Source organism: Oryctolagus cuniculus, chromosome 18, assembly GCF_051225735.1.
Source record: "Oryctolagus cuniculus isolate XC-2025 breed Fujian yellow rabbit chromosome 18, ASM5122573v1, whole genome shotgun sequence".
In the NCBI taxonomy this organism is placed as follows: Eukaryota; Metazoa; Chordata; class Mammalia; order Lagomorpha; family Leporidae; genus Oryctolagus; species Oryctolagus cuniculus.
In genome coordinates, this window is record NC_142884.1 from 18,910,417 (window position 1) to 18,929,951 (window position 19,535).

General features: G+C 49.4%; 1 protein-coding gene across 1 annotated transcript; it reads left to right on the plus strand.

The window, feature by feature from the left end:
• Nucleotides 1–457: 457 nt before the first annotated feature.
• Nucleotides 458–19,242, plus strand: LOC103347487 (putative ATP-dependent RNA helicase TDRD12). Its single transcript, XM_070062359.2, has 5 exons — nt 458–594; nt 5,623–5,746; nt 12,915–13,073; nt 15,521–15,657; nt 19,037–19,242. Exons 2-5 carry the CDS (start codon nt 5,711–5,713, stop codon nt 19,104–19,106), a joined length of 402 nt encoding a protein of 133 aa, XP_069918460.2. The 5' UTR covers nt 458–594; nt 5,623–5,710; the 3' UTR covers nt 19,107–19,242.
• The last annotated feature ends 293 nt before the right edge of the window (nt 19,243–19,535 follow it).

A 19,535-nucleotide genomic window follows, 5' to 3' on the forward strand; every position in this document is an offset into this window, starting at 1 on the left:
GGGAGCGCGGCCCGCTGGACGCTGGGGGTGGACAGCCCAGCAGGCCCCGCGCGCTCCCGGCGGGGAGGCCAGCCCAGGTCCCCAAGCCCCCGGGCGCCCCGCGGCCCAGGAAGCGAGCCGCGCGCCCAGGACCGCGGGGCCCCCACGCCCCTCCCCACCGCACGGCGGCGCTGCGCAAGGCCGGCCGTTGTCCGGGGCCGTTGGGCGCCCACGTGGCTTCTGGACGCCTGGAGGCCGGCGCGGGGGCGGGCGCCATTACGAGAGGCCGGGGGGCGCGGGGTGGAGCCGACGAGGAGCCCAGAGCGCGCCCGCGGCGGCGGCGTCGGGTGGGAAGACGAGGCGCGGCACTGGGGGGCGTGGCGGCCGGCCTGCAGGCGGGGGCGCGTCCAGGGCAGGAAGCTGGAGTCCCCGTCGAGCTGGTGGGCACGGCCCCCGCAGAGGCCTGAGGCTTCCGGCGCGACGGCAGGGGCCGCCCCCGGGGCGGCGGGAGGGGCCGCGCGGCTCGCCACGCCCGCCATGCTCGCCGCCGGGCGCGTCGTCCAGGGCAAGCGGGCCAGAGGCGCGGCGAAGATGCTCGAGGTCCTGGTGCTCCAGGTGAGCAAGCGGCCCGCGCAGGGACGGTCGGGCCCGGGTCTGTGCAGGCGGGAGGCTGGAGTGCGGGTGGGGGTCGCTTCAGAAGGGGGCGCGTGCGCTGTTCCCGACGACCCCGGAGGGCGGTTGCTGCGAGCTGTCTCGCACTAGGTGTGCGTTCCTGACTCGGGCACGTTGGCAGGTGTGTCGGTGCCCCGCACACCCCAGCCCACGTCCGCCCTAGGTTAGGGCCCTCGCGGGGAACCGTGGACCTGGCTCCCGCCCTTCCCCCGCCGCCCTCGGGGCTCGGCTTCCGGGACCCCCCCCCCCCCGCCGCCCTCTCCTCACGCGGGTGTCCTGGTCCCCGGGGCGGGCATGGGCCGCCACCTTGGAGACTTGAGGTGCCGGGAGGGCTCCCGAGGAAGCCGGAGGGGAGGCGCTGGAGGAGGGAGTTTACAAACCGGAGCCAGGGTGTGGGATGGGGAGGGGCGCCGCGAAGGAGGGGGATGGGTGGTGTCTGTGTTCTGTGGGTTCACCCGACCAGAGCGTCACACACCCCCGAAGCCGCTGACTCCTTGCAAGGAGGCCTGGCTCAGACTTTTCAATTTGTTTTATTTATTTCACAGAGTTAGAGACAGTGAGAGACACAGACAGACAGACAGAAAGGTCTTCCTTCCGTTGGTTCACTACCCCCCCCCCCCCCACAAATGGCCGCCACGGCCGGCGTGCTGCGCCGATCAGAAACCAGGAGCCAGGTGCTTCCTCCTGGTCTCCCATGCGGGTGCAGGGCCCAAGCACTTGGGCCATCCTCCACTGCCCTCCCGGGCCACAGCAGAGAGCTAGACTAGAAGAGGAGCAACTGGGACTAGAACCCGGCGCCCATATGGTTCGCTGGCGCCCCAGGCAGAGGATGAACCAAGTGAGCCATGGCGTCGGCCTCGGCTCTCAGACTTTGAAGGGATTTCAGGTCTCCCTGGGAGGCTCCTCTGCACTAGTCAATGTTCTCCATCAGTCCTAAATATGTCAGTCCCAATTCCTTCCTGTGAAAGGGCTCTCACCCATCCTGCCACGTGCACGCCCGTGGGTGCAGGACTTGGGCAAGAAGTGCTGGACTCGTGCCCTCCTGCTTGGGAACCCGTGTGTGTGTTGGGCCCTGGAACCAGCTTATGTCCCCCCTCAGCTCTGCCCGGCCTCCACTTATGACTGCGACCTGGCTCACCCTTGGAGCAAATCTTCTGCCCCTTATAGGAGTATGTGCCCCAGTGAGGTCCAGGTTCCGGCTGTCCTGATCCAGATTGATGTGGCATTTCCATGGATACGGTGCCCCCTCCCACCCTGTGCCCATCAACAGGTGATGGGGTACCCTCAGGGTGGTGTGCATGGAGGATGGGAAATTATTTAGCTTTCACATTGTTTAGTTTTGAGGTGTCCTCTTACACATGAGGATGTCATATGAAGTGAGGTGAGCCAAGCAGAAAGGCCCACGTGCTGTATGATTCTGTGGGCGAGTTGAATGGCAGCTGCCAGAGGTTGGGTTTGTGCGTACAGGGCAGATTCAGTTTTGCAAGGTGAGGAATTCTGGAGATGGCTGGTGCTCATGGTTGCACAACAGTGCCAGTCTACGTAATGCTACTGAACTGTACACTTAAAATTGCCCAAAAGGATGAATTTTATCTGGAGTTTGCCACGACTTTTTAAAAAGATTAACTTATTTGAAGAACAGAATGACAAGAGACCAACAGAGAGGGAGGTCTTCCATCCACTGGTTCATTCCTCAAATGGCCGCAACAGCCAGATCTGGCAGAGTCTGAAGCCAGGAACCAGGAGCTCCATCCGGGCCTATCATGTGGGTGGCAGGGGACCAAGCACTGGGACCCCGAGGCACATTCCCAGGGAGCTGGATCAGAAGTGGAACAGGTGGGACTCAAACTGGTTCTTGGTGGTCATGAGACAGGAACCCGGCAGAGAAGAGAAGCAGCGACCCAGAAGACAGCGGCCTCCCTGGGTGACGCAGACAGAGGCGAGAGCTGTACCTGGAGAGCCGCATCACCAGGAGCCCTGTAGCAGGGCAGCTGTGCTGTTCCTGAAGAGTCCGGCCTGCAGGAGACTCTGCCACATCTGGCGGGGCCGAGACCTCTCCTGGCTAAGGAGGGCAGAGAAGAGCTGTTGGCTGCCAGGAATGGGAGGAGGGCTCGCACGCCCCAGCTGGTTAGGTGCCGCGTGTGATGTCTGCATCGCACCTCAGGGTGCCTGTTCAGATCTGACCGCTCAGCTTCTGGTCCAGCTTCCTGTGTGCTCACATGGGAAGGCAGCGTATGATGGCCCAAGGACTTTGACCCCTGCCCCTGTGTAGGAGGTCAGAGTGGAGTTCCTTCCCTCCTCCCAGACTTGGCTGTTGTGGGCATTTGGGGAGTGAACCAGCAGATGGAAGAGCTCTCTCCCCATCCCCCACCTTGCTCTTGCTGTCCGTCTCTCTCTGTCACTCTGCTTTTCAAATACATAAGTACACACAGCATATATGAGGAAAGCAGCCCGGGCCACACACTTCTGTGTTTGAAATCTGGGAGGCCGTAGCACCCTGATGGCTGGGCACGTGGCCTTGGAGAGTGGCAGAAAGCAGTAGTCCTCGGCCTTCCCTGGGAAGCTCCTGGAGGAACTGGCAACTAGAACTCTGTATGTTGCTGTCTGCAAAAACTGGGCCTGGCTTGCATTTTACAGGTTTTAGGAGCAGATTTCATTTAAAAAAAAAAAAATTCTAGCAGCCTCAACATTTAACAATAAAAAAAATTATTTATGTATTTTCATTGGGAAGACAGGTCAGCAGAGTTCTTCCATCTGCTGGTTTACTCCAGACTGCCCACAGCAGCCAGGGCTGGGCCAGGCCAAAGCTGGGAGCCTAGAGCTCAGTCCTGGTCTCCCACGTGGGTGACAGCGCCACAGTGCTTGAGCCATCATCTGCTGCCTGACCAGTAGGCATGTTGGCAGGAAGCTGGATTGGTGGTTGTGTGGCCTTGATGTGAACCAGGCACTCTGAGTATCCCAAGCCGTGACCTGACTGCTGCCCCAAACGCCCACCCCTAAGAATGCTTTGTAAACGTCTTTCCTAAATTACTCTTTGGAAAATTTTCAAACACAAAACAGCATCATGAATGCCTGTGTGTACTACACCCACACTAACTGGTTGGTAACGCTTTGCTGCGTTTGCACTTCAGAAATATGTGTATGTAAAAATTACTTTTTCTTTTTTGGTTGAGCCATTTGAGAATGAGTCTAGAACTCAGAGCACTTAAGTGATTTTTCTAGGAACAAAGACTTCCTCTTATAGAACTATAATGTAATCATCACACTTGAGAAATTTAATGTTGGTGCAACACTGTTACCTGATACACAGTCTGTACTCCCTTTGTCCTCATAAGGTCTACTGTAGCTTGTTTTTTCTGATAAAGAACCCAGAACTACACATGCATTTAATTGTCATGGCCTTGTAGAGTTCATGCAGGCAGTACATTGGTCTATCTTTGATGATACTGAAATTTCTGAAGACTAAGGGCAGTCACTTTGCAAAGTATTCCTCAATAATTATAATTATATTAATATATTTAGGTTAGACATTTTTAGTAAAAATGCTACATAAGTTATGCCACGTCAGAGGACAAGATGTTTTAAAAAAAAAATTGATGCTGGGGCCAGCATTGTGGTATAGCAAGGTAAGCTACCACCTGTGATGTCAGGACCCCATATGGGCACCTGTTCAAATCTCGTCTGCTCCACTTAAGATCTAGCTCCCTGCTAATGTGCCTGGGAAAGCAACAGAAGATGACACAAGTGCTTGGGCCTCTGCCACCCATGTGGGAGACCCAGATGAAGCTCTTGGCTTCAGCCTGGTCCAGCCCTGGTCATTGCAACCATTTGGGGAGTGAGTGAATTGGTGGGTGGAAGATCTCTCTCTGCCCCCCTCTCTGCCTCCCTCCCTCTCTAACTCTGCGTTTGAAATAAATAAGTAAATCTTTTTTAAAAATTCAGATTAATTTAAAAATTTTAACTTTTTATTAGAAAATGCATTGGAGATGCAGAAAAGTGTGGAAAATAGTATCAATATTGGGACACCCACCAAACTCTTATTTATTTGAAAGGTAGAGACACAAGGAGAGACAGAGCTCTCCCATCCCTTTGTTCACACCCCAGATGCCCACAGTAGCCAAGGCGGGGCCAGGCCAAAGCTTGGAGCTGGGAACTCAACCTGAGTCCCCCACACTGAGGACAGGGACCCAGTCACTCAAGCCATGGTCAAGAGGCCTCCTAGAGTGTGCACTGATTAGCAGCAAGCTGGAATCGGCATCAGAACGTGCACGGAAACCTAAGCACTCCCATGTGGAACGCAGACCCTGCCTGAGGATTCACTGCTATGACAAAAGCCCACCCCTATTTTTTAATTGATGTATAATTTATTTACAGAAAAATTCATTCCTTTTTGTGTAGACTTCTGTATTTTGAAAAATGCATAGCATCGTGAAATCACCCCAACAGTCAAAATGCCAAATTGTAGCCATTCTAGTAGGTGGGCAATGGTATCTCATTGTGGTACTAATTTGCATTTCCTTGTCACCAGCTTGTTTGCCATCTTTGGTGAGGTATATGTTAAGATTTGTACATTCTTCTAATAATTATGAACTCCTTAACGTTCTTTATATATTACAAAGTTCTTTGTTAGATGTATGATGTGTGAATACTTCCTCCCAGTTTCCTTTCTCTTATGTTTTTCAAGGAGCAGAAGGTTTTAATTTGGATGGACTTTAATTTATCAGTCTTTGCTTCTATGAATTATACTTTTGGTAATGTTATCTTTGTCTAATTTAGCCACAAAGGTTGCCTCCTATTCTTTTAGGAGTTTCACATTTAGCTATGTGATCCATCTGACTTAATTTTTTGTTTGGGGTCAGGAATGGATGGAGGTTTTGTTTTATTTGCATGTGGGTATTTAATTGCTGCAGGACCATTTGTTGAAAAGAGTATACTGTGTACATTGCTTTCCTGTGTGCCTTTATCAAACAGGAGCTGACCATGTTCGCGTGTGTCCCTTTGTGTGTGTGTGTCCTATGGAGCTCAGCACCTGTGCTTTCTCCAGCGCCACCCTCGCCTGATGGCTGTAGTCTCACAGCTGAGACTGGGACTTGAGGTCAGATAGTGAGTCCTCCAGTTGTGTTCTTCTTTCTCATGATTATTTAGGCTGTTTGAATTCCTTTGATTTTATTTAACCAAAGATTTATTTTTATTTATTTGAAAGTGAGAGTTACAGAGAGAGGTAGAGCCAGAGAGAGAGGTCTTCCCTCTGCTGGTTCACTCCCCAAATGACTGCAATGCCTAGAGCTTATCTGATCTGAAGCCAGGAGCTTCTTCCAGGTCTCCCACGCAGGTGCAGGGCCCCAAGGACTTGGGCCATCTTCTGCTGCTTTCCCAGGCCATAGCAGAGAGCTGGATCGGAAGTGGAGCAGCCAGGACTCAAACTGATGCCTATATGGTTTGCCATTGCTGCAGGCTGTGGCTTTAACCCGCTGTGCCACAGCACCAGTCCCTAATTCCTTTGTCTTTCCAAGGAGGAGCTCATTATTAGCATGCTGATTTGTAACCACCCCTTCCCTGCAAAAATCAACCAGTAAAACCTGTTGGAATTGCGTTGTGTTTCTAGAGCACTTCAGGGGAAAACAGCCGTTTCTTAATTATGGCCCCCACAGGTGCTAGGGGGCATCCCACCCCCAGCACTGCGCAGCATCTCATGAACAGCCTCCATTACTGTCAGCCACCCCTCAAGGCGCATAGCCCATGGTGCTGAGGGTCCAGTTGGGCCCTCTGCTGAGGTGGATGGGCAACCCCTGCCCCAAGGGTGACCTTTTTCGTTTGATCAGTAATTGTTTTTATGATCTTGTCCTCATCACCTATTTGTATACAAAAGTTGCTTAAAATTTTAAAACCAATCTAAAGAGACAAAAACTAAAGGATCGCTGCATTTATTTTATTGGGCAGCTGTTCCCTCAAGCTTCGGCCCTGGGTAAGTCAGTCCACTTCCGGAGTTTCTCTGCAGCCACCGGCCCTGCTGGTCTCTTTAGGGCTGACCCTCCTGTGTCAGAGGCTCAGCTTGTACAGTATTGCTGGATTTGAGCTGCACTCCAGTTTCAGGCCACCTGCCTGTCTGTGTTGTGGTGGGTCCAGGGAGCTATCTTGAGGACTTTGACTGTAGTAGGGGTGGATGGAACAAGGGTCTGTTTATTTCTAAGAATTTGTTTTATCTGTTTGAAGGCTTTTTTATTTGATTTAAAGATTTCATTTATTTGAGAGGTAGAGTTAGACAGTGAGAGGGAAAGACAGAGATAAAGGTATTCCTTCCGTTGTTTCACTCCCCAATTTGCCACAATGGCCAAAGCTACGCCGATCTGAAGCCAGGAGCCAGGAGCTTCTTCCTGGTCTCCCACGTGGGTACAGGGGCCCAAGGGCTTGGGCCATCTTCTATTGCTTTCCCAGGCCATAGCAGAGAGCTGGATCGGAAGTGGAGCAGCTGGGACTCGAACCAGCGCCCATCTGGGATGCCAGCACTTCAGGCCAGGGTGTTAACCCGCTGCACCATAGCGCCAGCCCCGAGAAGTCTTTTTTAAAATAGAGGACTTTTTCCCCACTTTGTGGCTTTCTAAGTCTGGAATTTGCAGGTCTAACAAGCAAATTAGATACAACAGGATCTAAAACAAAAAGATTGAATCATTATTAGAGTACCTAGGAAATGTGTTCTCTAAACCAGGAGCAGGTTTTCTCACAGAGAGAGGCATGTAGGCCTGGCCAGGTACGTATGAGGCCCAACCTCTCTCTGTCTTTACATGGGATAGTGGAAGAGACATCATAAGAAAGGTGTGAACCTCATGAGGGAAGACGCCCTGTTGACTCCATTACCTAGGCGGCCTGGGAGAAGAGCTGGCTTGAACAGGAGGGTAGTACAGAACAGGCGGCACTTCTGAAAGGAAGATTGCAGTCCTGCCTGTCCTGACCCGAGGCCTTGCCCTCAATGGCAGTAGTTATCTTGGAAGCTGGCAGAGTAAAGGGCTCTTTGAGCTTGGAGCCAGTAGGATCTGTGGTTCTAACCTGGGATCCCTTCAGCCCCAAGGCAATTCCATTCACCCAGCTCTTGACAGAATTTGGTAGAGGCTGGCTTTTTTTCAGGATGGCTGTTTGCCCCATCTCCTGGCTTTCCAAATTGAAGCCTGATGCCATTTGGGGTAGACTGGCCTCACTGGGTCTCTTTGATGGCAGAACACTGTGTAAAGTAGCTATTAGTTGGCTTGACACCTATCTTTACATTCCTCCTGCTAAAGCAGACCACAGAGGCATCCTCTAGGATGTCAGTTAAGGGGTTGTTGAGTTCTGTCCTTAATCTTTGGTGGCTGAGCTAGAAGTCTGTAGTCACAGGCATGTTTTGACAGTTTTTTTTTTTTTTTTGAAACAATGCAATGCCCATGAGGAGAGCTATGTTCTTTAAGTACGATCAAAACATGAAGATCATTTACCTAATTTGTCTATAAATTTTGTTATTAATTTGCCAAAGAACAACTTTAAATTGGACTTTAGGGAGCAATGAGCACTGTATTATACCTCTAACTATATTGTTTTTAGATAAATAGTATACCTTTATGGTTGCAAATACCTAACACAAGTGCAACTTGTTTGACCAGCAGACCCAAATGCAAACATGTCAATGACTTAAAAAAATTTTTTTTTAGTTTTTCTGTACCAACAAATTGAGAACAGCCTATTTATCATATTTATTTAAGTCAGGTGCACCAGAAAGGTAATTTGTGTTAATTTAGCAGTATTATATGAGTGGTTTTTTTTTTTTTTTTTTTTTTTTGACAGGCAGAGTGGACAGTGAGAGAGAGAGACAGAGAGAAAGGTCTTCCTTTGCCGTTGGTTCACCCTCCAACGGCCGCCGCGGTCGGCGCGCTGCGGCCGGCGCACCGCGCTGATCCGATGGCAGGAGCCAGGAGCCAGGTGCTTTTCCTGGTCTCCCATGGGGTGCAGGGCCCAAGCACCTGGGCCATCCTCCACTGCACTCCCTGGCCACAGCAGAGAGCTGTCCTGGAAGAGGGGCAACCGGGACAGAATCCGGCACCCCAACCGGGACTAGAACCCGGTGTGCCAGCGCCGCTAGGCGGAGGATTAGCCTAGTGAGCCGCGGCGCCGGCATTATATGAGTGTTTTTTATCCATAAGCAATCAAAACCGTTTTTAATAATTTTTATATAGACATACAATCTGCACATAAGTACCTGGCTCCTGCCATCGGATCAGCACGGTGCGCCAGCCACAGCAGCCATTGGAGGTTGAACCAACAGCAAAAAGGAAGACCTTTCTCTCTCTCTCTCTCTCTCTCACTGTCCACTCTGCCTGTCGGAAGAAAAAAAAAAGAAAAGAGGAAAAAAAAATTAATGGGGCTAGCTGTGGTGCAAAGGGTTAACGCCCTGGCCTGAAGTGCCGACATCTCATGTGGGCGCCGGCTCCTGGCTTCAGATTGGCACAGCTCCAGCCATTGCGGCCAATTGGAGAGTGAACCAGCAGATGGAAGACCTCTCTCTCTAACTCTGACTTTCAAATAAAGAAATCTTAAGAGTGTTAATTTTTTTAAATCTATGATGTCAGTGACCCCCCGAGGCTCTTGACATGAGCTGCCTAGACTAAGGAAGCCTTTGAGTCCACAACTCTCAGTATTTGGACAAGGCCAGAAGCAAAGTGGAAGTTCTCTCCTCCCTTTAGAGAAAAGTACATCCTCTTTTGATGGCTGCTTCTTTTCACTGGGGCCTCACGGAGATCCTTCATGTAAAACATTTTTTGCCACAGTGTCTTGGCTTTCTATGCTTGACATGTAAAACAAGTCCATATTTAAACAGACTTTTAAAACTTTAAAACTTTTAAAGCTCAGCTGTTTTTAAACAAGTAGAACTTAATGAGACAAAGATTATCTCAGTAGGATACAAAAAGACTATTTTCCCAAATATCTATTAACACTTATGTATTTCATCAACCTCATTGCTTTTACAGAGGATCAGATTTTAATCTTACGTCAAAAAAAAAAAAACAGATTGATAACTTTTGTAGCTAACAAGAAAATTTTATAAGCATTTAAGACTTCCACACACCTTTTGCAGCTTACCTAAACCGTTTTATCTTTTCCATTCCAATCTTACAATCCATGTCCTTTCTTTATTATTTCACTAAGAAGCACAGTTTTGACTTGGCCAGAGACTAGTTAAAGCAGTGAAAACAGATTTTATTCAGTACCTCCTGAGGAGAGCTGAGCTCCATCACCAGTGGTGCGGAGGTGCCTGGGTGTTTTAAAGGGAGGGCTGGGGTTGGCACAGCTCAAGGGAAGAGTGAGAAGAGGTCATTCAGGGTAAATGCGGTGATCCCAGCTGTGTGTGCTAGCTGGAAGTTATGGAAGTTAGCACGCTGTCATCTTGCAGAAACTGGCATGGCGGCCCTGGCCTCATAGGAGTGGCTACTGAGCAGGGACACACTTACAGATTTGTAAGCTTTTTTGAGTGAAGTCTCTAAGAACGGAAGGTTGGGGCCTGCCTCAGATGATAGCCTGAACAGTCAGTTCTTCTGGCATTGTGGAGCTTTCTCAGGCTGGCAGGCAGGCAGGCTTGCTTATTTATTTATCCATTTTATTTAAGAGTAACAGGGGGCGGGGGAGAGAAATAGCTCTTATCTACTGATATACTTCCCAAACGCCTGCCATGGCCAGGACTGGACTGAAGCCAAAGCTGGCAGTAGGGAACCCATTCCAGGTCTCCTGCATGGGTAGCAGGAACCCAGTTGGGCCATCACTGCTGCCTCCCAGGCTCTGCATTAGCAGGAAGCTGGAGTCAGGAGCTGGAACTGAATATTGAATCTTTAGCACTCTGGCGGGGGGATTCAGTGAGTGTCATGACTGTTAGGCCACATGCTCACCACTCAAGTGAGCACTTTAATGAATAATTGCAGTCATCCCAGGGTTGTGGCCTTGTGCTGCTGGAAGCTGGAATCTGGTTGTCTCTGAGTGCGAAGGACTGAATGGAGCCACATGCCCGGAGTGCTGTTTCTAGGGGCAGCAGCTGTAACTGCGTGCTCCTCTGAGCCCTGCACTGCTCACTTACTCAGTACTCCTTGCTGTCTCCCCCATTGCCGTTCAGGACTTGGCAAGGGTGGGAGGGGTGTTGATGTGCAGACATCAGGGCTCCCTCTATGGCTGTTTCAGGATTTCTCCCCCTAATCCTCACTGGCACCGACAGCTCTGATTCCCCGAGCCACAGTGTGACTTTGTGTTGAGTTGTTGCCACTCTGTACAACTGGGAGGTGTTCTGGGAAGTGCCCAGTGAAGTTCCTTCTTTCGAGGGTCAGCTCTCCAGTGTCTGTTGCTTTTGCTAGCTCTTCATTTATTTTGTGTTTTTTCAGGGTTCATAATTGTGCTGTGTGTGTAACTTATACACTATTTTGCCCTTGCCAGAATGACTGCTATTCATTTTCCAGTTATTTATTATCAGAATAGTCAAACATTCAGAAAAATAATACGATTACTAAGGTGAACTCTTCTATTCCTGCCACTGGTAACTTAGACTCCATATCTCTGGGTGTTTCTGCTTCCATACCTTTTCAGTAGACAGAGTTAGGAAAAACCTCTGAAAAATCATGAGTTCTGGCCGGTGCCATGGTTCACTTAGCTAATCCTCCGCCTGTGGCGCCGGCACCCCAGGTTCTAGTCCCAGTTGGGGCGCTGGATTCTGTCCTGGTTGCTCCTCTTCCAGTCTAGCTCTCTGCTGTGGCCCGGGAAGGCAGTGGAGGATGGCCTATGTCCTTGGGCCCTGCACCTGCATGGGAGACCAGGAGGAAGCACCTGGCTCCTGGCTTCAGATTGGTGCAGCATGCTGGCTGTAGCGGCCATTTGGGGGGTGAGCCAACAGAAGGAAGACCTTTCTCTATCACTAACTCTGCCTGTCAAAAGAAAAAAATCGTGAGTTCTTTTTTAAAATTTAATTTTATTTATTTGAAAGAGTTACAGAGAGAGGTAGAGACAGAAAGAGAGATCTTCCATCTGCTGGTTCATTCCCCAGATGGCTGCAACGGCCGGAGCTGTGCCAATCCGAAGCCAGGAGCTTCCTCCAGGTCTCCCACGTGGGTGCAGGGGCCCAAGGACTTGGGCCATCTTCTACTGCTACCTCTCTCTGTAACTCTTTCAAATAAATACAATTAAATTAAAAAAAAAAAACTCACGATTTTTTTTTTTTGACAGGCCACAGCAGAGAGCTGGATCGGAAGTGGAGCAGCCGGGACTCGAACCGGCACCCATATGGAATGCTGGCGCTTCAGGCCAGGGCTTTAACCCACTGCACCACAGCATCGGCCCCAAATCATGAGTTCTTAGTGATGTTGTCAATCAAACTTAATTTTGGGGGGCTGGTGCTGTGGAATAATAGGCTAAGCCTTTGCCTGTGGTGCCGGCATCCCTTATGGGCGCCAGTTCATGTCTTAGCTACTCCTCTTCTATCCAGCTCTATTGTATGGCCTGGAAAAGCAGTAAAACATGGCCCAAGTATTTGGGCCCCTGCACCTGCATGGGAGTCCCAGAAGGAGCTCCTGGCTCCTGGTCTTGGATCTGCCCAGCTCTGGCCATTGTGGGCATTTTGGAAGCGAACTAGCGGATGAAAGACCTTTTTCTCTGTCTCTCCCTCTCTCTGTAACTCTACCTCTCAAACAAATAAAATCTTTTAAAAAATTTAATTTTCCATTTTATAATTCTTTCCCCTAACAATAAAAATCTTGGTTTCTAATAACAATAGTAGATAAGACCCATTCAGAGAAGTCTAAGTTTCATCCTTATTCTTTCCACTCCATTCTTTTCTCCTGTAGGAGGTAATCTGTATTTGTTTTGGTTCATCTGCTGTCATTTAAAAAAATATGAGCAGGCTGTATATATATTCATACTTATTTTTCTTACACAAAAAGAATACTAAAAATGTTCTGAACCTTTTGTATATATGGATGTTTTAATAGGTATTTTAATAAGAAGAATATGTTTAATATTTATATTTTTAAGCTACAGGAGACCAAATAGAACTGATTGCTTTTTGAGTTGTACTACATAATTGAGAATTGCATATTATTGATTACATGTTTTAAATTTTATCTTTGGCTCTTTGGTATGACCATTTAAGAGAAAGGTAGTTGTCAAAAATGATAGATCACTTAAATTAGAAAGTTACATGGTTCTGAGGTTTATTTGGTTTTAAAAGAAATCATGCATTATTTTATAATCTTCTAAAAATTCTGCAGGTTGAAGATCCAGATTGCTTCTGGGTTATTATAAAAGGATGTAGTCCCTTTTTGGATCATGAAGTCGACTATCAAAAACTAAATAGCGCCATGAATGACTTCTATAACAGCATGTGTAAAGATACAGAAATAAAACCATTAATGTTGGAAGAAGGACAGGTATGTATCTGAATGCACTTTATTTATTGTATCTTTATTATTGTTTAATGATTTATTTAGTTGAAAGGCAAAGTTAGAGGGACAGATAGATCTTCCATCCTCTAGGTCAATCCCCAAATGGCCTTAATGACCAGGACTTGGCCAGGCCGAAGCCAGGAGTCAGGAGTTCCATCAGGATCTCCCACGTGGGTGCAGGGACCCAAGGACTCAGACCATCTTGCTTTGCTTTCGCAGGCTCATTAGCAGGGAACCAGACTGGAAGTGGAGCAGCCGGAACTGGAACCAGCACCAGCCTTTAATTATCCTATCTTGAAACACTAATCAGGATGTAGGGGTGGGTGTTTGGCCAGGTAGTTGAAACACCACCATGTTAGAGTGTTTGCATTCGGTTCCTGATTCTAGCTTCCTGCTAATACACAGACCCTGGGAAGCACCAGATGATAGATAGCTCCAGTAATTAGGTCCCTGTTACCCACCTGAGAGACCTGGATTGAGTTCCTAGCTCATAGCCTTCACCCTCTCCCCCCCAGCTGTTGTGGGCCTTGGGGAGTGAATCATTGGGTAGGAGTGCTCTGTCTACCAGATAATTGTTAAAAATATTTCAGGAGCTTAGAATGATGAATGTGATTAGAGTATTTTAACGTTCATGGTTGTTGCCTTGTGTTAGGTTTTTGGGTTGCATGAGACTCAGGCTGATGGTGGCAGGGGGTGGTGCTTGTGTAGGTCCAAGTGGGGCCTTGGGATAGATGCCATCCAGATCCAGGTGTTAGGGCCGTCTTCCTGGCGGTGGGAGCCAGGGCAGGTATACGGACCTTGGCAAAGAGGACCTGGGGTTTTCGGTTCTGGGCCAGTGCCTCCCTCTTTGGTTGCTCATGGATTTGACTGACTTGGGATTGTTTCTGCTCTGTGCTCCACATCAGGGCTTCTTTGCTTTCGTGCAGCCTCAGCCACCATTGCTGTGGTCTGATTTTCTCTTGGGTCAGCCATGTTCCAAGTGTGAACTTCGGTAATAGCATGGAGGGGAAGGACATGAACACTCGTTAGGAGGGAGACAAGACCTCATCTGAATTCCTTCCCTCGTGCCCACAAATGTCCTTAGTGACCAATTTGTTATTTTTCCATAGCAGTGACTTACTGGAGGGATGGAACGGGGTCAGTGGTCCTTTAAGTGCAGTCTTGTTTGGGAAAGCATGATGGCCTCCTCACAGTGAGCATTTACCCAGGAGGTGAGCGCTTTCTCCCTGTCCTTTTGTGGAGAGGTGGTTAAACAGGACACTGTGAATAGATTCGGGGTCACTTGTTTTGAAGAACAGGTGTGCTGTTACCTTCACGTGGGTTTAACATGGGAGAGAGCGCCACTTGCAAGCCATGCTAGGATGACCCCTCCTTCGTGGCACTGCTGTGAGTGTTTCACTTCATGCTCTCTCCATTCAGTGGCTGTCACTGCCCGAATCCACTTTCATTTGTTTTCTTTTTTTTAAAGAGTGATTTATTTATTTGAAAGTCAGAGTTATGCAGAGAGGAGAGGCAGAGAGAGAGAGAGGAGGTCTTCTACTCCCTGGTACACTGCCCAGTTGGCCGCGACAACCAGAGCTGTGCCGATCCGAAGCCAGGAACCAGGAGCTTCCTCCTGGTCTCCCACGCCAGGTGCAGGGGTCCAGGGACTTGGCCGATCTTCTACGGTGTTCCCAGGCCATAGCAGAGAGCTGGATTGGAAGTGGAGCAGCCAGGGCTCGAACCGGCACCAATATAGGATGCCCGCACTGCAGGTAGTGGTTTTACTATGCCAAAGCATGGGCCCCTCATTTGTTTTCTTTTCTTTTTCTTTTTTTTTTTTTTATTTTTTGACAGGCAGAGTGGATAGTGTGAGAGAGAGAGACAGAGAGAAAGGTCTTCCTTGCCGTTGGTTCACCCTCCAGTGGCCGCTGCTCCCACTGCGCTGTGGCTGGCGCATCGCACTGATCCGAAGCCAGGAGCCAGGTGCTTCTCCTGGTCTCCCATGGGGTGCAGGGCCCAAGCACTTGGGCCATCCTCCACTGCCTTCCCGGGCCATAGCAGAGAGCTGGCCTGGAAGAGGGGCAATCGGGACAGACTCCGGCGCCCTGACCGGGACTAGAACCCGGTGTGCTGGTGCTGCAAGGCGGAGGATTAGCCTAGTGAGCCGCGGCGCCAGCCCATTAGTTGTCAATATGGTGATTTCTCCCACTCCTTCTGTATTGGTGAGCTGGAATTCTTCCCGTTTAGCACTTTCCTTTCAGCTGATCCCTGTTTCCTGGGGGGCCTTTTCCTGGGAGACAGTGCTCAGTTTGGGCAGCCTCCTACACCTGTGTCATCTCCTGTAAGTTGGGTACAGGCTGAGACGATGTTGAGAGGAGCCTTTAGGGCTGTCATCACGTGACTAGAGGTTTTACTGCTGAACGTAATAAAGCCTGCCTTCTGTTTTGCAGGTCTGTGTGGTGTATTGTCCGGAGCTACGGTGCTGGTGCAGGGCCGTCATTAAGTCAGTCATGTCTTCAGCAGACCATTACCTGGCAGAGTGTTTCCTTGTAGACTTCGCCAGGTACATTCCAGTAAAATCTAAAAAGTACGTATGTGTGGTTTTATGTCTGTTTGCCTTACTCTCTTTAAGGAGATAATGATGAATTTTAAAGGAGAATGTCAGTTTTTAAAGTAAGGGGATTACCTTTTGTGAAAAGAAGACATTGAGCATTTTTGTGCCTTAAGAAATGAAAACTTGGGACAGGCATTTGACGCGGTGATGAAGTCACGACTTGGATGCCTGTGCATCACATCAGAGTGCCTGCACTTAAATCTCAGCTCCACTCTCCACTCTGGTTTTCTGCCAGTGCACCCCCGGGAGGCAGCACATGAGGGCTCAAGTTGACCCCTGCCACCCACACGGGAGACTGAGTTCTGGACTCCTGGTGTCAGCCTGGCTGTTGCCGCATTTGAGAAATGAATCAACCAGGGGACAGGCATCTTTGTTTGTCTCTCTGTCTCTGACTTTCAGATAAATGATGAAGGAAGACTGCAGGTTTCCATTCTGCATCCATGACTAGAGGAGCAAATGGTCCTAATGAGGACAGAGAGAGTGACTGTGGCCTTTCTCCACTTGCCTGCCTAGGGTGGGGCAGGGCAGGTTCAGGCTGTTCCCTTCTCGTCTCCTGGGTGCCCTGTGCCAGCTGCTCTCTGGCCTGTCCTCTTAGTTTGCACGTGAGATGGGGTGGGTCCTTCAGTGCGGTTTGCCTCACCACCAGGAGGTAGAGAGAAACTCTCCGTGTCTCCACAGAGGAGGAAATTGATGGCCACCCTCAGGTTGCAGAGAGCAGATTATATACTCAAGTGCGTATTCCTGGTTGTTCTGCGTCACAGAGTAAAGGTGTGGCTATCACGTAGGGTGCGGAGACAGTTCAGGCTCGTCCTGACAGTAACCTTCATTGACTGTGGGACTGCATGTCACAGCTCACTAGAAAACATTAGCACATCACTGTGTTCCTAAAGTTGTATTGGTAAAATGCATGAAGTTTTAATAAATGGTTTCTGGGTGGGGAGGGGGGAGGGAACATGCCAGCACACGAGGCTGGTGCTGTGGTATAGTAGGTTAAGTCTCTGCCTGCCGTGCCAGCATCCTATATGGGCACCCGTTCAGATCCCAGCTGCTCCACTTTGAATCCAGCTCCCTACTCATGGCCTTGGAGAACAGCAGAAGATGACCCAAGTGCTTGGGCCCTTGCACCCACGTGGGAGACCCAAAGAAGCCCCTGGCTTCGGATTGGCCCAGCTCTGGCCATTGTAGCTATTTGGGGAGTGAGCCAGAGAATGGAAGACCAACCTCTCTGTCTTTCCCTCTCTCTGTCTATAACTTTACCTCTCAAATAAATAAATGTTAAGAAAAAGCCAGCACAAGTCACTGTTGGTGTTTAGTGATAATTGTCCCATGGTTTGTCCCAGAGTAAAAGGATGTCCATTTAATAGGCAAACACAAGGACTCTTATTCCAGTGCAAAAAGAGCAGAGCCAGCTAGCCTTCGGTGCAGTAAGAGGTGTCTCTCACGTAGAGGAGTTTCGTGGCAGAAGGGCTCATCAGACATGGAGGATTTGCAGATACTCAAGGGAAAAGTAGGTGCCTCCCCAGCTTGAGATTCTGCACCTCTGTGACCATAATTGTTATAAAAGTACTTGGGGTCAGCGCTGTGGCATAGCAGTACAGTCACCAACTGCAGTGCCGGCATCCCATATAGGTGCCGGTTAAAAAGCCCAGGCTGCTTCACTTCTGACCCAGCTCTCTGCTATGGCCTGGGAAAGCCGAGTCCTTGGGCCCCTGCACCCGTGTGCAGGAGGACCTGGAAGAAGTTCCTGGCTCCTGGCTGCAGATCCGCACAGCTCCAGCCAGTGTGACCAATTGGAGAGTGAACCTGTGGATGGAAGACCTCTCCCTCCCTCCCTCCCTTCCTCCCTCCTTCTCTCTCTCTCTCTCTCTCTCTCTCCCCCTCTCCCCCTCCCTCTCCTCCTCCCCCTCCCCCTCCCCCTCTCCCTCCCCCTCTCCCTCTGTGCAACTCTTTCAAATAAATAAATCTTTTTTTTTTAAAGTACTTACTGTGTTTAGCCATCTGGGGAGCTTTTCCTTTTGTATTTGGTGTTTTGAGTTTATTTTTGGCAAGAAAATCAAACGATTAAGTAGAGCTCTAACCTGTCTAAGACAAAGGGTAGGGCTTCAGGGAAGAGAGCTGCTTGATGGTGAGGAAATATGTTGACATGTCTGTTGCTTGCCTTACTTGTCACCTCGCCGTCCATCAGCTGTTTTGTGCAAAGTTGGCAAATACTAATTATTAAAACATCTGTTCATAGACAGCACTGTTGGAGTAATTCTGGTCACGTAGTAAGTGGAATTTATTTCACAGGCTTATTCATTGTTATTCAGTGTTTCCTTTTATTTTTCACTTTTTATGTATTTGAAAGGCAGAGAGATGAGAGAGAGAGAGACAGAGACAGAGAGACGAGAGAGCGTGCGCGCACGAGAACGTGCGTGCCTTCTTGTTTCACTTCTAAAATACCTACAACAGCCCTGGGTAGGCCATGCTGGAGCCAGGAACTGGAAACTCAATGTGGTCTCTCCTGTGGGTGGCAGAGACCCAGCCACCTGCTGCCTCCCAGGGCCTGCACCAGCAGGAGGCTGATTGGGTGTGGAACAAGAACTGGAGCCCAGGTGTTCTGACACGAGATCAGGGCATCCCAAGCAGCATCCCAGCAGGTAGGCCACATGCCTGCCCCTGTGCAGTATTTCTGTTCCTTCTTTCCCTCCTTCCCTCCCTTCCTCCCTCCTTCCCTCCCTTCCTTCTGATTTGTGGTATGAAAGGCAGAGTGACAGAAAAGGAGAGAAAGAAAGAGAAGTGTATCTTTCATCCTTTGGTTTACTCCTGCAAATACCCACCACAGCCAAGCCGAAACCAGGAACCCAGAACTCTATCTGAGTTTCCCATGTGGGCACAGGGACCCAAGTACTTGAATTGTCTTCACTGATGTCCCAGGCGCATTAGCAAGGAGCTGGATCGGCAGTGGATCTGGGCCCAAGCTGGCACTCGCATGGACACTGGCGCCGTGGGTGGCGCCTTCACCTGCGCCACAGTGCCAGCTGCACAGTGTGTCTTAACCTGAGGAGCCTCACCAGATACACTCTCCCTGAATTCCTGCCCCTGTGCCATGAAATTTTGATGCCACAGATACACTGAATCACTATGTAGGATCTCTCTGCTTTTACAGAAAGATTTTTTCCACCCTCCAAGAAGCAGTTTTGTCCCCTTGGCCAGATGTCTCCAAGCATCTGTTGGAGGCTGTGTTAGAATCAGAAAGGGATGTCCTTTACTTTGTTTTACGGCAAGCATGTTACTGACCTAGGTGAGCTATAAAGGAGTCTGTTCTGTGTTGTGTGTTTTATAATGGAACTCTCTCTGCTTCATTTGTCAGCATCCGAGTTGCAGTGGAATCATTTATGCAGCTTCCCTACAGAGCAAAAAGTTCCGGTTGTACTGCATGAAGCCTGTTACATTGCACATTGACTTCTGTGAAGACAGCGCCGAGATTGTGTAAGTACAGGTTCTGAAGTCACAGGAATCATGAGTAAACGCCTTCAGTTCGTGTCTGCATTTATGTGCCATCAGTTACCCGCGAGCAGGTTTTGAAGGTCTGGGTTCTGCAGGAGGCAGCCTCTGAGTTGGTGCTGGTCAAACTGGCTGTGAGTAGAATTCTCAGGCACCCCCTCCCGGGCCTGAGCTCTGTGCCTTTTGACTTAAAAAAACAACTTATAAAAAGTAGTAGAGTAATTCTAAAGAAAAGCTTTCTTGAAATAAAACTGCTGGAGCATTAAAAAAAAGTTGACCACATGCCTGCCTCTGTCCCACGTCTTTCCTCCTGGAGGCCTCTGTGGGCTGTGACCTTCCCACCCTCCATTGGTGCACTTACATAC

Excerpts from the sequence above, each read along its gene's own strand:
- LOC103347487 (XM_070062359.2), top strand. The coding sequence starts at position 5,711 with ATGGCTGTAGTCTCACAGCTGAGACTGGGACTTGAG. Across the intron at positions 5,747-12,914 it reads AGCTGAGACTGGGACTTGAG|GTTGAAGATCCAGATTGCTT; the intron begins GTCAGATAGTGA and ends AAAATTCTGCAG. Across the intron at positions 13,074-15,520 it reads TAATGTTGGAAGAAGGACAG|GTCTGTGTGGTGTATTGTCC; the intron begins GTATGTATCTGA and ends TCTGTTTTGCAG.